A 15,829-nucleotide genomic window follows, 5' to 3' on the forward strand; every position below is an offset into this window, starting at 1 on the left:
CTAAACCAGAACTAGAAAGCTGGAATTGAACCCCTTGGGCAGCCTTGCATATTTAAAGAAGTATAGGACTGCTCTAGTCAAGTGGTGCCCCACTATAGCCCAACAGTGCTGGAAGAAGAATCCATTAAATCTGTCTGGTCCCGGAGAACTATCTTTTTTAAGTCCAAACACTACTTTTCTTATCTCTTTTTTATCTGGCATCTGGCACATCATGTTGTTATCATCCTCCTCAACCATTTCTAGCATCATACTTATCAATTCCTCATCTTGATCATGACTCACTCTGCTGAATTTTTCTTTATAATGGTTCACCATGTAGTCTCCAATGTCCTTCTGATTCCGCATCATGATGCCCTCATTGTTTCTTAGTTCTGTGATCATACTTTTGCTCTTTTTCAGGTTTACTAGTGCATGAAAGAACTTAGTACTCCTATCCATATCTTCATCCCAATGAATTTTTTATTTTTGCTTCCAGAAGCTCTATTCTTGCTGTAAGAGTTCTTCGACTATTGCTTCCTGCTCCATCACTTCCATCGTAATCCTTTCATTATCTCCATCTTGTTCAAACAAGCCATGCAAATGCTCAAGTTTCTTTGTTTCCTCTTCCAACTTGTATTTATGTTACCAAACACCATTTTGTTCCACTGCTTTAATTTCCCTTTGAGCATCTTCAGTTTTTGCCTATGCACAAAAATTGAGTTTCCTTCCATTTCTACATTCCAACTGTCTGCCACTATCTTCATGAAATCTGGATGCAAAGCCCACATGTTAAAGAATCGGAAAGGAACATTATGTAGCCTTGGTACACTTATTACTCCTCCACAAGAGGCAAGTGGTCTGATAAAAGCCTGAGCCCCACTTTGTAGTTCCAGCCTGCATAGGTGTTAGCCCACTCAGCATTAAAGAAAGCTCTGTCTAGTTTCCCCAAAATCTTAAGCCTCCCCACCTGTTTATTCCACCAAGTAAATCTAAACCCAGTTTCCGATGCTTCCATAAGAAGATTCGAGTGGACTGCGTTCCTGAAGTCCTCCATGGCAGCGTTGGTTGGTCTTAGACCTCCTTTCTTTTCTGTAATGCTATGATAAGCATTGAAGTCTCCCACTACTAGCCAAGGTCTACTGAGAGAGTTCAACATAGACAATTCCTCCCAGAGTGCACGCCTATATGTATATAAGGAATGTGCATGCACTATGGTGATAACCCTTCCCTGCATCTCTACTATTATTTGTTGGTCTGAGCAGTGAATCATTGCTGGTGGGTCCAATTCCTTCCTCCATATAAGCCATAGATTAGGAACTTTGTTATTGTTTTTGTTGAAGTGAAAAGTAGTGTTCATTCCTATTGATTGCAGGTAACCAATTGGGATGTCGTGCGGAGATATCTTAGGCTCAGCAATGCCTATGAAGTCGGGTTTCTCCTTCTCCACTAGCTTAGCTAACCTCTGTTGTGACTTGTGGTTTCCAATTCCTCTGATGTTCCAATATAGGCACCTCATTAAGAAATTGTTCCTCCTTTATTCAGTAAAGCTAAATCACTTATTTGAGGGCCCAACACCAGTTTTGGCTCTTGTGGCCCGTGGTGTTAAACTTTGTAGTTTCCACTGAGGCTTGTATCCTCTATGGGGAGGTGCTTCAACTGGCCTTGTTTCTGCCTCCTCATCTGTCTCATCAGCCCATCTAGCCTTTTGAAAGGAGTCACTTTGTTTGCTTTTTTTTGTGCTTCTTGTTTCTTTTCTCTTTGTATCAGCATTTGTAGTACCATTTCTGATCCCCACATTTATCTTTGCCTTGAAGGTTTTCATGTTCCATCTGCTGGCCTTGTGTAGATACATTCTCATATACTACTATCTGTCCATGACATTGTGTTTTCTCATGGGCTGCCATCTGATAATCCATTGTTGTTAAATCCTCTGCAGGCCCTTCTCCCCCTTGTTCTGCGTCTACATAGTCCACTTCCTCCTCTGTGTTATCATTTTTTTCACTGGTGTTCGCCTCAGTTGGTTCAAGTCCTTGTTCAGCCAAAACAATTACTTCGATAACCTTGTCTGAGCCTTTTTCGGTTTCATCCCCATTTGTTTCATCCTCTTCCGCTAAAACACCAAAATATTTTTCTCCACCACCCCAGGCTCCACTACTTTAGGCTTCCATTACTTGCTGCTTTCCCCAGTATTGTTTCTGTTCCTTTTCTTTTTTCTCTTGTTTATCCCTTCCTCCATTTAAGGTGGTAGAGTATTGTCTACTACCACCTCTTTCTCCTTGTTCTGCTTAGCCATAGCACTTTTCAGCTTTCTACACTCTGTGACAAGGTGTCTTACTACCTTGCAATGGTTACACATTTTGGGAAGTTTCCCCACCTCCACTGTTTGCCAGAATTGGACTTTCTTGGTTCTCACATAGATTTGATCATGTATTGGCTTTGACAAATCCACATCCACCATGATGTTGGCATAATACCCGTATTCCCTGCTCAATGTTTTCTCATCAATGAACATCGGAAATCTAACCCCTCTTCCTACGGACAACAAAGATTCTTGCTCCCATAATTCTTACCCCAACCCTGGCAAACGAATCCAGACAAGGGCGTGAAAGGGGCTGTGGCTATCAGGGGTTAAAGTTTGGGCTCCAGGGGCTTAGTCTAAGGAGTGCATTCCCAAAGTGCCAAGTCCTGTGTGACCAAATTTTGTTGAGATCCTCGCTTGAGAATCGAATAAAAAGATAACCCTTTCCAATCGGAGTGATTCTCCAATCGCCAGAGACGCTCCATTTCTCCTTTACTAACTCTCTAACTTTTTCAATCGACACTTTGAACAAATCGATACACCCAATTAAGCAATGCTTACAGTAATTTAATCCTCTTTCATATGCTTGCTCAGGGATTGTAATTGCTGGGTAATCTCCCATTTGGTCGGGCTCAAGCAATTCATTCATTTCCACTTGTTGTTGCACTTCTTGCTTTGCTATTTTCGCATATGAGGGCCCTTGAGTGGGAGCCTTTGCGGTTGTAATTCTACTCCCAACAGGGTTTTCCATTTCATAAAGATCCATTCTTGAGTTCCTCCTCTTCTGAACTCTCACTGTCTGCAATGAAGGATTTTACCATAAAAGGAAAAGAACATGAAGCTCCAACAGATAAGTTTTGTTCCTACCAACTATTTTTAACTATAACGGGAAAGAAAAGCTAAGGTAAGGGCACCGGATCACTAATGCAACTTAAGTAATATCACTACAGTTCACACTAACTTTTTTTTTCGGTAGAAACATGTCATATATATATTATAGCATCAAAGGTACAATACTACTCTCCAACATATGCCCAGGCAGCAGGCTCACATCATGATTTTTGAATGCCCACTTTGCTAGGTCGTGGGATTCAAAATTTGAACCTCTGCTGATCCGGTTAAACTTACAAAAGGTAAACGGCTGACATAAGCCCATAATCATACACCTGATAGAGTCTAATTTTCAGTTCAGAGAATCTAAATTACAGGGGCTCTGTAAGTTCTGTACAACCTGCTTACAGTCTCCTTCAAAAAGAAACGAAGTTTTGCATGTTGTCCTTGCTAACTTGGCTGCCACTTCCATTGCCACCATCTTAGCCTCCTCAGCACTGCCTGCTTTAAAACTTCGAGTAGTTGCTTCCACCAGCTTGCCTTCCCCATCCTAAGCCAATGCACCCGCAGCAGCAGCTCTCTTATACCTGCAGTAAGTCGTATCAAATCTAATTACCAAAGTGTTCTCTTCTATCATAGGGAATAGGGTATTGTAATCCATTTTATTGCATAAAAAAGGGGGGTTAGAGTGTTGTGTGGTCACTCCCTGAGTATCAGTAAAAGATTGGCTGATTCTACTCCTCTTAGCATAGGTCCTACGCAACAGACCCTCTCTGTTAGGTGTTTTACCCTCAAACTTTGCTTTATTCCTCATCTCCCATATCTCTTGCAGAAGAATGCATGTGAGCAGGCCCTTTTCCGCCATACCAGGATCCTTGGCCTTTGTCCACTCTAGAAACTCGTCCAGCCAATCTCTAATGGTCAGAGCTGCCCTCTCATCCACTCTTGCTCCCAAATCAGAGGCCAACCAAACCACCTTAATCCATTCACATTAGAAAAACAAATGATTTGGGTTCTCTTGATCAGTCCAACAAAGAGGACAAACATAGTCTCCCTTAAGGTTGTGTCTGGTCAGTACGTCCCCTGTAAGGAGTATGTCCATATAAAGCTTCCATAGGAACAGCTAGGTACTAGCTGGCAAGTTAGTTTTCCAGAGAGCCTTGATGCTCTTAGTGTTAAAGGAGGATGTACCTCCTTGCCATCCAAAGTTATTCAAGAAATAATAAGCAGACTTCACAGAGAGTCTACCATTCCTGGTGCCCCCCCCCCCATTTGGCTGAGTCACTTGCCAAAGTAGAGGGTCTAATCACCACTTGTTTGATGAGGGTTGCTATTTCAAATGGGAACAACCTGGCAATCTTATGGTTGTCCCATCCAAAATCATCCCTAAGCATCAAGTCCCTCACCTTTAGGCTCTCAAGGTCTGGTCTGTCAGGTAACATCTCTACCAGTTTGATGGGGGCCTCATTTATCAGGATCCAAGGTTGCTTCATGACATTGACCTTGTCCCCTTTGCCAATGCTCCAAACAACCCCTGGTAGGATATCCCTAGCAGTCCTATGGACTCCCTTCCAGAACCAAGAGGCCCAAGGTGGGGGTTCAGCTTTAACATCAAACCAAGACTTCCCATAAGCAGCTAGGAAGGTTTTTGCCCATATAGAAGTGTTATCTATGAGAGCTTTCCAGGCCAGCTTTGCAAGCATAGCCCTATTCATGTCCCCAACTTTTCTCAGCCCTAGGCCTCCCAAGGCCTTAGGTTTGCATATACTATTCCACCCTATGGTGTGGATACTTTTGCTGTCTTCCTGCCTATGCCACCAGAAATTCCTACAAACTTTGTCAATCTTTTGACATGTAGATCGAGGTAGTTTGTAAGTGGTCATAGCAAAAAGAGGTGTAGCCTGTGCTACAGCTTGTATGAGGGTTGTTCTCCCAGCTTGAGAAAGGACTTTTGCCCTCCACCCTTTTATCTTATTGTGCACTTTGTCTACCAGGAAGTCAAAGTCCTCTTTTTTCTTTTGGGAGAAGACTATAGGAACCCCCAAATATTTGTCCTTTCTATCAAAAAATCTCATCTTCCAAAATCTTTTTAACATCTTACTATGCATCCTGTGCACATTTTTGCTACAGAAGATACTAGACTTATCAAAGTTTATTTTCGGTCTAGAAGCTTTGCAGTAGTCCTCAAGGATGTTCTTAAGCTTTCCACTCTTAGCTAGATTAGCTTTAGTGAAAAGGATAAGATCATCAGCATACAGCAGATGAGTAATAGGAGGAGCATTCCTTCTGATTTTAATATCATGTATATCTCTATTATTCTCTGCCTTTGCTATCATCCTTGAAAGAGCTTCTGACACCAGAATAAACAGGTATGGGGAGAGAGGATCTCCCTATCTCAGGCCTTTATCCGGATTAAACTGCTTAAGGGGAGACCCATTCAGCAGCACCCTATAAGCAATAGTTGTGATGCATTGGGAGATGAGGAGTCTCCACTTATCACTGAACCCCAACCTTTGAAATATATTGTCAATGAAGGACCACTCTACTCTAACATAAGTTTTAGCCATATCCATCTTAAGGGCCAAAAACCCTTTTTTGGTTTTCATATGATTCATATTGTGAAAGATCTCACTGGCTAAGCCAATATTGTCTCCAATACTCCTCCCGTTTATGAAGGCACCTTGAAAAGGGGAGACAATCTTATTGATATGTGCTTTGAGTCTAATAGCTAGAATCTTTGCTAGAATCTTGTAGCAGAAGTTACAGAGGCTAATAGGTCTGAACTTAGCCATATGATCTGAATTAGAGATTTTTGGAATAAGAGCAATAAAAGTCTCATTGAAACTAGGGTTCATGCTACCTTGAGTAAAAAAATTTCTTACATAATCAATAATAGAAGGACCAATAACATCCCAACACTACTGATAGAAGCAGCCCTGGAACCCATCAGGTCCAGGTGCTTAAAGAGCCCCCATCTTCTTTACCACATTCCAAATGTCATCCCCAGTAGGACAGGCAGTGAGAATCTTATTTTCTCTGTCCGTTATGCAGGGAGAGAACAGAGTAAGGATATCTTCATTGATATCTGGTTCATCAGAGGTATAAATACCATCAAAGTATTCTTTCACTGCCAGTCCCACTTCTTGCCTTCCCTCCCTCCACCTGCCCTCATTGTCTTTAATCTTATCAATATGGTTTTTTCTCCTTCTATAAACAGTGGATAGGTGGAAGAACTTGGTGTTCCTGCCACCTTCTTTGATCCAGTGTTGGCTAGACTTCTGTTTCCAAAAGTCTTCCTCCTTTTCATACCACTCAAACAAACTAGCTTTCAGCTGTTTTGCTTTCTCATGGTTGGTAGGATTGAAGGCTTTTTGGATAACCCTATCCAGATCCTTTTGGATTTTCTTAATATTGTGGAAGATATTACCAAAAACTTTTTTATTCCAAGAAGTAAGCCTTTTTTTAGTATTTTTTAGCCTGTTTATAACCCTCCACTCAGGCATATCATGAGTTACCTCATTCCATGCCTTATCAATAACAAGTTTACAAGTGGTATCCTTTAGCTACATGTCAAAGAACCTGAAAGGCCTCTCCGCATTCTCCACTGTTGGCTTGAGATGGATCATAAGAGATAGGTGATCTGATGTAGCATTAGCCACATTCTTTACCACCATATTGGGGAACATATCCATCCAGTTAGCAGTGGCGAAAGCACGATCAAGCCTTTCAAGGATGTTATCTTTCACCTTTCTATTGTTGTTCCAGGTAAACTTGGGGCCTTTATAACCCAGGTCAATCAAACTCAAATCATTAATCAGAGAATTAAAATCAAGCATGCAATTGGTAAAAATAGCTATGCCCCCTATTTTCTTATCCAGAGATTTTATGGCGTTAAAATCTCCAAAAATGATCCAAGGGCCAGGTATAGCAGGGGCAGTTTCTCTAAGTTCAGCCCAGAATCTATGTCTAAGATGTGCATTAGGTTCCCCATAGATAAAACTAAAAAACCAAGAAGTAGAACTGTGGTAATCTAAGAGTTTACCTGTTATCTGGTTTGTCGTAGCTCCTAGTACCTCCAGATTTACTCCCTCTTTCCAAAGCATAGCCAGACCACCTCTCATCCCATTAGCCGGGACACAAAAGGAATTATCATACTTTATCTCCCTACTTAACTGACTTATCCTATTTTCTCCTACTTTTGTTTCAGACAAGCAAATAATCTCAGGTTGATGTTGCCTCACCAGATCCTTTAGATTTTGAATTGCCGTGGAGGAACCTATTCCCCGACAATTCCAAGCTTGTATCATTTTTGACGAGGCAACTGTTTGGGGATAGCCACCGCGAACCCTGGAGGAGGACCACACAGACCTCCACTGCTACTTGACTCACTATTGTTGTTTTTTACTCTTGCACCACCACCATAGCTACTACACACACCCCTTGATTTCTTGGTTCTCTTGCCTTTCCACTGCTCTCTGAACTTGGGATTGAGACTTTTCACCACCGTTGAGTCATCGAAAGCAAGAGGCTAAGGTTGGGAGATACTATCCTCAGACTCATAAACCAAATCACGGGGGCATTTCCAGTTGATACCTCCTCTTGATGATTCTCATTATACATTACCATGCCTTGCTCCTCGTCATCAGATGGATCCTCTTCTTCTTCGTTTGTTGAGTAAGCATTTACCTCTGATGAATAATCTTCTTCTTCCTCTGAAAAAGCATCTGAAGGAATGTCTTCTTCAGGGATGTCCCCTCCTTCATCTACAGAGGGCTCACTAGAATCCAGCGAACCTTCAGATGGTACACTTGACTCCATCGACTCACTCGATACTGGGATGACTGGGGAATTTTCTGGTATCAGCAAGTTCCCCATTCCCCTTGACCTCAGATCATCAGCTTTAAGTTTTGCCCTCTTCGACTTCTGTACTGCCAGCCTCCAACTAATCCTACGCCACCCATGATCACCCATTATTTCTGTTTCTAAACCGTTGCATGAGAGGCTAAACACTTTCCTTTTTTTCCCACACCAAACTTTGTTGATTCCTTTCTAAAGCATCTGAAAAAACCTTTTTTTTCCTCCTCGAGCCACCACAACTTTTCCCCCTTTACCTCATGTTGGTTGCCCAATGAAATGAAAATTTGGTGTAACAAGTCCAGTCTGGATGGAGGCATGCTTAGTCCCATCTGATTCATGGTAATCAAGGTGAGGAATAATTGCCTCGGTAAGGTGAGAAGCACTATTTTTCGGCGAGGTATAATCACTCCCTATTGCTTTTCCAATTCCCAAGCTAGCACCCTCCAAGCCTAGGTCTCCTGTTTCTACCATGACACACTCTGAATCTGGGTTAGTTGCAAACCTTCTAGAAGCTAGATCATAACCTAGGCCCAGCTTCAAGTCCACCAATCCACTTTCCTTACCCATGTCCTCATCCAGGTCCATGCCCGACCCATTCCTATCTGGGCTCCAGACCACCAAAGCCCCATAACTGGTTCTAGTCATATTTAGAAGGCCCATGTGTCCATCTTGTACCTCTTGGGCTTGGGCGTGTGTACCTGACCCATGACCAGGTCTAGTGAGGTTTGGGCCCCCCAACCCAGTAACAGCAACGACCACTGACAAGGACTTTTCAAAAAGAGTCGTTCTGCTCTCTTCCAAACCTAATACTCTCTCCTCAGCTACCACAGGCCTGTTGTCAGTGGGTTGTTCCACGTGTGGTCTTCTTCTTGATGGTGTTGTCAGAATCCCTGTCCCGTTCCAGTTCTGTTTCACCGGTGAGCCTCTGTTCTTTGCTGGAATCTGGTCATACCTCAGTTTTTGTGGTGTTCCAGAGATCATAACTGGCATAGGGCTTGAGCTTGCTGCCCCATTATTAGAACATATTTGCTCGCAACATGAATGAGAAATTGTTCTTTACATCCCTTGGAGATCCCCCATACTTTCTCATTTCCATATTGTACTTTTCACGCTAGTAACAATAATGTAGATCATGCCCGATACAGCCACAGAAGTAACAGAAAATATCCAATTTTTCATACTTGAAAGTGATTGGGAAAGTTTCTCCCAATTCTGTTCGGAGATCTATACCTTTTAGCAGTCTTTCTTTGATATCCATCCTCACTCTGACCCTAGCTACCGGTTTGTTGAACTCCAGTGAGCACAGAAGGTCCACCGCCTTGACTTTGCCCAAGCTTTGCCCCACCTTGTTTACATTCTCTTCATTGATCCGATTACTTGGTAACCCATATATCTGAACCCAGAAATTCACCATATCAAACTTCCAGTTCTCATCTACTAGTTCAGAGGCCTTCCATTTTTTAAACGAGAGAATGAACCCCTGAACCATCCAAGGTCCATTCTTTCTTACATGATCATATTCCCCAGGGTTCTCGAACTCCAACTTAAACAAACCCTTCACTAAAGAGTCTATCTTTGTGTTACCCCTCGTTTGCCAGCATTTATGGAGCTCCTCCGCAAGATCTTGAAAGGGTATGGTTTTACCTCCAAACAAATTTCCCAGCAAGGTGTACTGTCCCCCTGCACTGGCCTCCACATTCTTGCAACCAATATCAATTACTTGTTTTTCCTTGTTGCAAAATAGATTCTGCATCTCAGCTTGGAGTATTTCAACTTTAGATTTGGATGATCACCTGTCTCCATCCTTGTTGGTGGCTCCCCTGTAAAGGAGTCCATGGTAGATGCAGATCTAGCCAAAGCCGATATAATAGTATCCACAGAAAATTAAAAAAAAAAATAAAGGAGAAAAAAAAAACCAAGGCTATATAGAGAAAGTGTGAGAGAGATGATTTGCAGTGAAGGAAGAGAGCCTATAGACAGTAGGGGATCAATTTGAATTTTGAAGTTTGAAGTTCAATAGAGATAGAGGGAAGCTGCGGCTCGCCGCAGCAAAGCTTTAACTTCGAGCAATATCATGGCAAAGGCACAACAAATATCATGGCAGTGGCAGGTGCGATCTTGGAGGGTATTAAGAAGGCTCTGGAGATGGGCTGGACATCCATCTGGGTAGAGTCAGACTCAAAGGGGATGGTTCAAGCTTTCCAGCAGAACAATGTCCACTGGTCAATGAAGGATACTTGGGAGCAGCTCAAGAGAGAGGCTACATGGATAAACATCACCCACACTTGGCGAGAAGTCAACTTTGCTGTAGATTGCATGACAAAGTATGGTGCGACTCTACCTGCTGGTATACATTGGTGGTGGGATGTGAGGCCAGAGTTTTGAGAGTGGAAAATCCGGAACTCGCCTATTTTAGATTTGTTTCTTAGAAAGATAAATGAATATTGGTGAGAAGAAAATGTGCATGTACAGTTAGAAACATTTTGTAACTTCCTATTTTATTAATTAATCAATTACCTTTAAGCAAAAAAAAAAAGGAAAGAGTATTTGCTAATCTTAATTAATTTAATTGAGCTTTCGTACTGTGGGGATTTTTTTTATTTTTTTTATTTTTTTGCGATTTGTATTGATATCAAAAATAAAATTACTTTTACATCATGTGAGAGCCTTCAGTAGTCCCCCAACTTACAATCTTCTTAATAAATGAATCTAAAATAGGTATAGTTTGAGTCCTCTACTCTATGTAAAAATTCAAGTCTTTTGTCCCACCATTGCTTCTGTCTATTTTATAGTGTTGCTCCTTTCTTGGCACACAAGTCTACACCGAAGTTGGCTTCTCTCCATGTGTGGAGGCCTATTCTATTCTATTAAAATTATATCCATATAAAAAAAAAAAAAAAAAAAAAGTATTTCAGCCCAAATCTATTGTTCTTATATCTTTTTCTGGATGCTAAACTTTTGTTGTCTTTAAATTGTTTTTTAAATATCCAATATAACGAATCAATAATATGCTGCAATCCTTTCTTATATATCTCTTTCTAATCAATGTAATTTCTGTTTTGTCTGATTATATGACCAAATTATAGTTGCAATGTCTGATGATTTATTTCTGTGATATTATTATATGATCTCTGACAATTTTGTTTATTCTGATCCAATACCAAAGATCACAGACACTTCAATGTTGCGAGCCTCCTCAAGCACCACACGGGAATCACAAAGACAAATGAAAAACATTGTCAGACATAATTGTTTCAGCTAATAATGCTTCATTAAAGGTATTTTATACAAGATATGTTAATCTACATCTTTCGTCTCTTACATATTCCATACCATTTAGCAAACCATCCTATTTACAGCAAATGTTTTTCACCTGCGAGGCGACTATTTCTCAAATATTTCATGACAAGGGGTGGTCTTATAACGCATGTCCACATCCAAAATGCCTAAAAGCAGTTGATATCACCAATAAAAGTTACAATTGCATAAATCATGGCATTGTATCACCAGAACAAAGGTAAATGTTAACTTCTATCTATAACTTATTTATTATATTAACTTCTTTAATATAATTATTTTATAATGTGTAGGTATCAACTACGAATGGAGATAAAATATGACATATCTACCGCAAAGGTTGTAGCATTTCAACCTGAAGCAACAACACTCCTACAAAAAACGGAAGAGGAGCTAGCTCGCATTGAATCACAAGTGAAAATATATATATACTCCTAGAAATATGGATTGTGCACAATTTAAAATGGAGTTGGATATACGTGTTCAAAGTAAGAGAAATATATATATATATATATATATATATATATTTCTCTTACTTTGAACACGATATCCAACTCCATTTTAAATTGTGCACAATCCATATTTCTATATATATATATATTTCTCTTACTTTGAACACGTATATCCAACTCCATTTTAAATTGTGCACAATCCATATTTCTAGGAGAATGGTACAGAGACAATACTACAACTCTTCCAAAACTTGGTTGGATATAAGGATGTCTTTCAGATAAAAATAACAAGTTTCAACAAACAACACAAAAACAGTTTCTTCACCCTTTCAAAAGTCTCTCCAATCATGAATGAATCAACAAGTCATCCATCACCAAGTTTGAATCAAAACGTAAGTACAACGACTTTACAATTTGAATAGTTTACTATAAACTTTTGTCATCTCATTCATACAATCTCTTCATGCTTAATTTGCCAGTGAGGACACCTACTATGCTGAAGAACGCCACTGTGAAACGGAGAAATCCACTTAACTCTACCTAGCTAACTTATGTTCATATCAATCTTATGTTATTTTGCAACATCTCAACTAATTTTGACGTATACAATCGGTCATTGTATGTACTTATTTGTTTGTGTTCATGGTACTGAAAGCCCTAAGTATCACATGAAGCATACTGGGTCAAGTGGTAAAGAAGACTGGAGCAATAGCCTGCATCTAATGTTTTTGTATATGTGAAATCAACTTTGTAATTTTTTTTGTCTTAATTAAAGTATAGTTTACCGAACTCGTACAGAACAGCGTGATCAAGCTCCATGCTCTATAAATCTGTATTGTTAATACGTGCATCACACGTGCATGATGCTAGTAACAATAATAAAAATAATTAGTAATTAATAGTAGCAATAGTATTAGACAACACTGAGTACACTGAGTAATTAGTAGTAGCAGTAGAATCGACAAAATTGCTAGAAGTGAAAAACAACAGTAAGTACACTTCCTAGAACAGAGCATTAGACAGATTAACTTACTTTAACAATAATCTCTATAAAGGACGCAGGACACTACAAATTAGTTGAAGAAATACAGAAACTTCATAACTTCATTCCGATCAAAGTCTCCTCGCTCTGGTAATGGAGGGAAACTCAATGTAGGGAAAGACTGTTGAAAGCTCTCCAACAACTGCATAGAAATTTAGGAAATATATGACTTGATACTACTATCGTGGAAGCAAAACAACGTCAGGTCAGTGAGTTTCTTGATATTCTTTTTTTACCGTTAATTTTTTACATCAGAATGAAAGTGGTTTAGGAATCTCACCCAAACCGCAATTTGAGTATTGAAAGGTTTGTCAAAATGAGAACTCAAAAAACAGGACCATTCCAGAAGCTTCGTAACTTTTATTTTAGAAGTTTAATAACATGCCTAAGTTTACCTATTTGATAAGTGATAAAGAAAGTCCATAATCAGTAAATCTTTGGTGATTTTAACGCCATTACAGCCTTTATAACCTAAATCCATCAAGCCCAGATCATGGATAAGCAAATTAAAATCTAACATGCTTTTACTAAACGCATAGTCGCCACCAAACTTCTCATTGAGCGCTGTAATGGCATTAAAATCACCAAAGAGCAACCAAGGGCCAGGAACCAGAAGAGCAATCTCCCTTAATTCCAACCACACAAGCTCTTTTAAACTAGCATGTGGATTACCATAAACAAAGGTAAAAAACCAATCTTTACTACTATGAAAATTTGAAAGTTTACCCGTGATTTGGTTTTGTGTTGCTCCAATAATTTCAAGCTCGCAACCTTCTTTCCAGTACACAGCTAGTTTACCTTTTAATCCATCAGAAGGAACACAGAAATAGGCTCCAAATTTTAGAGTTTTTCTAACAGCTTGCATCCTTTTGTCAGAGGCTTTTGTCTCTGACAGATGCAAACAACTCCGGTTGGTGTTGCCGAATGAGGCCCATAAGATTTTGGACTGCCTTGGAAGAACCCATTCTACGACAATTCCACGCTAAAATCATAGTGAAACTAAACAACTAATACACTAATAGATATACATAGTCTCCCCTCAGACGAAGCATATACTCGCTTACAAGAAGCAAAAAGAAACTAACTAGGTACCGTAATGTGGTGTGTGTCACGGAAGTGCTCAAGAGAAAGCAAAAAACAGTATATGCGTACAAAGCAATGAATTAATGACTTATCAAAGGTAAGGGGATGACAAGGGTTGAGGAAGTTATCTGGTACACCGCTATAATCGCCTGTGAAGCAGCAGAGACGACTGATACCGAAGAGAAAATAGGCAGTGACAGACGACCGATAGACAACCGATGATAGAAAGGGCACCTCAGTTGTTGTTTCGATTTGAAGGTGGATTCGAGATCCAATAGCGCTTCAAGCACTAAGTCTTAAAGTTGTTCGTAAACTCCACAAACCAGATCAAAGAATTGAAGATGGGCCTCAAGAGAACAATGGTCAGTGCTAGTCCTCCACTGTTGATGACTGTTGGCGGTGCTTCTAATGGTGGAGTCAAGTTCCAAGGATCGGGAGAAAGCACGCCCACAACTTGGTAGGAAATACTGAGCTAGATCTTGCCTAAAAAAGGACTAGCCTAGGTGGATATGATTCTCCCGGTGATATTCAAGGTGGTTTGTGGTCCGGTGATGCGATGGAAGTGAAAGCTCAAAGAGCCGTTGGGGAAGTAAGAGTTGTTTATGGATAAAGGAGAGCTTTTTTGACAAAAGCAGTTGAGGATTAACCTCGAGTAGTACTAGCCTAGGTGGAGATATTACTCCTAGTGGTGAAGTTGAGACTCCGGTTGTGATCTGACAAGCGGTGGTGATAGAGTCGTTGAGGAAAGAGCCGTTGGGAAAGGACTAAGCCTAGCAATAATTCAGAACCGCAAAACATTCCAAGCGGAGGGCATGGGATTAAGGGAGCACGCACATGTTGCTCAAGCAACACAAGTTAACGTGTTCTCTTGAAAATTGAAACCTCCCACATGTTAAGTGATGTTGGCTCTAACCATTAAGGCTAAGTCCAATTCTTTGGTGCGCCATCCCGCCAAACCACAATAGCACATTGTATATAGTTAGTAACCCAAGTCAATGGTTTTTTTCACAACTTCCCGTACCTATGGCGTCATATAGGATTTTTTTTTTTTTTTTTTTTTTTTGGACTCTCCAGCTGCCATTCTCACAAGCGTGTAGAAAAAAAAATTAAGAAAATAATTTTTTTTTTTGAACTCTCCAACCGCCATTCTCAAAGGCATGTGGGAAAAAAAATAAAATAAATAAATTCTAGCCGCCACACAGTGTGGCGTGTGGTTTAGATTTCTTCTACCCACCACTCATACTGGGGTGTAGACTTGACGCTATCTTGTTAAAACTGGCGCTATATATAGGTAAACTTATGCCGATAACATTGGCGGGTTAGTATTTTGACGCACTATTGGGTCAAAATTTCTGTGATATTTGGTGTTTTGCCGCACCATTGGACTTAGCCTAAGTGATACTGTTTTCAATCTCTTCAACTCCAAAGAAAAACTTTATAGTCACTCTTCATGAATTCACGATTTAAGGCATCATTAACGAAAAAAAATATTATTCAAGGCATCGAGGGTTTGATTATCATTCTCTTCATGACTTGATTCTTTAGAAGGAATAAGTCGTTCGATCTCTCACTCTCTCCATCTAACTCTTCTTCTTCTCTATCGTTGTTGGATCCAAACCAATAATTGATGAATTGATCTAGTAGAAACCGAAGTATCGGGGTAATTTTGATAATATGTTGAATTATCATAATTTACCGTGATTTCTTCTCGATAAGTTGATTTTCACATACCATGGCATATATGAGTGATATCATGTGCCGGTTAGCTACAAAATTGATATTTATCGCGTTACATCGCGGCATTTTGTACTATGGATATATCATTGTCATAGGCTCCACTGTGAGGTACGAGGATCAATTCCCATTTTTTTTTTTTTTTATATATGCATCTCGGTGGAGGAAATTTAAGTGGTATAAAAGCAAGTTGCATCCACGTGTAGGGTCGAATTGGATATGGTCTTCCTCAGTTCCTCCTATGCGGTTATATAT

At 40.1% G+C, this 15,829-nt stretch overlaps 4 protein-coding genes across 4 annotated transcripts; all 4 read right to left on the reverse strand.

Annotated features, from left to right (window-relative positions):
• On the reverse strand, positions 1-438 carry LOC147503270 (uncharacterized). The gene has a single exon (XM_086604763.1). It carries the CDS (start codon positions 436-438, stop codon positions 1-3), a length of 438 nt encoding a protein of 145 aa, XP_086460889.1.
• Positions 439-6,069: 5,631 nt separating this feature from the next.
• On the reverse strand, positions 6,070-6,612 carry LOC147503271 (uncharacterized). Its single transcript, XM_086604764.1, has one exon. The coding sequence runs from the start codon at positions 6,610-6,612 to the stop codon at positions 6,070-6,072; it is 543 nt and encodes a 180-aa protein (XP_086460890.1).
• Positions 6,613-6,672: 60 nt separating this feature from the next.
• LOC147503272 (uncharacterized) lies at positions 6,673-7,416 on the reverse strand. The gene has a single exon (XM_086604765.1). The coding sequence runs from the start codon at positions 7,414-7,416 to the stop codon at positions 6,673-6,675; it is 744 nt and encodes a 247-aa protein (XP_086460891.1).
• Positions 7,417-9,077: 1,661 nt separating this feature from the next.
• On the reverse strand, positions 9,078-9,719 carry LOC147503273 (uncharacterized protein At4g02000-like). The gene has a single exon (XM_086604766.1). It carries the CDS (start codon positions 9,717-9,719, stop codon positions 9,078-9,080), a length of 642 nt encoding a protein of 213 aa, XP_086460892.1.
• Positions 9,720-15,829: the final 6,110 nt, after the last annotated feature.

Source organism: Coptis chinensis, chromosome 4, assembly GCF_015680905.1.
Source record: "Coptis chinensis isolate HL-2020 chromosome 4, ASM1568090v1, whole genome shotgun sequence".
NCBI lineage: Eukaryota > Viridiplantae > Streptophyta > Magnoliopsida > Ranunculales > Ranunculaceae > Coptis > Coptis chinensis.

What these genes read in the sequence shown, in the direction of transcription:
- LOC147503270 (XM_086604763.1), bottom strand. Translation starts at nt 438, where the DNA reads ATGGATAGGAGTACTAAGTTCTTTCATGCACTAGTAAACCTGAAAAAG.
- LOC147503271 (XM_086604764.1), bottom strand. Translation starts at nt 6,612, where the DNA reads ATGCCTGAGTGGAGGGTTATAAACAGGCTAAAAAATACTAAAAAAAGG.
- LOC147503272 (XM_086604765.1), bottom strand. Translation starts at nt 7,416, where the DNA reads ATGATACAAGCTTGGAATTGTCGGGGAATAGGTTCCTCCACGGCAATT.
- LOC147503273 (XM_086604766.1), bottom strand. Translation starts at nt 9,719, where the DNA reads ATGCAGAATCTATTTTGCAACAAGGAAAAACAAGTAATTGATATTGGT.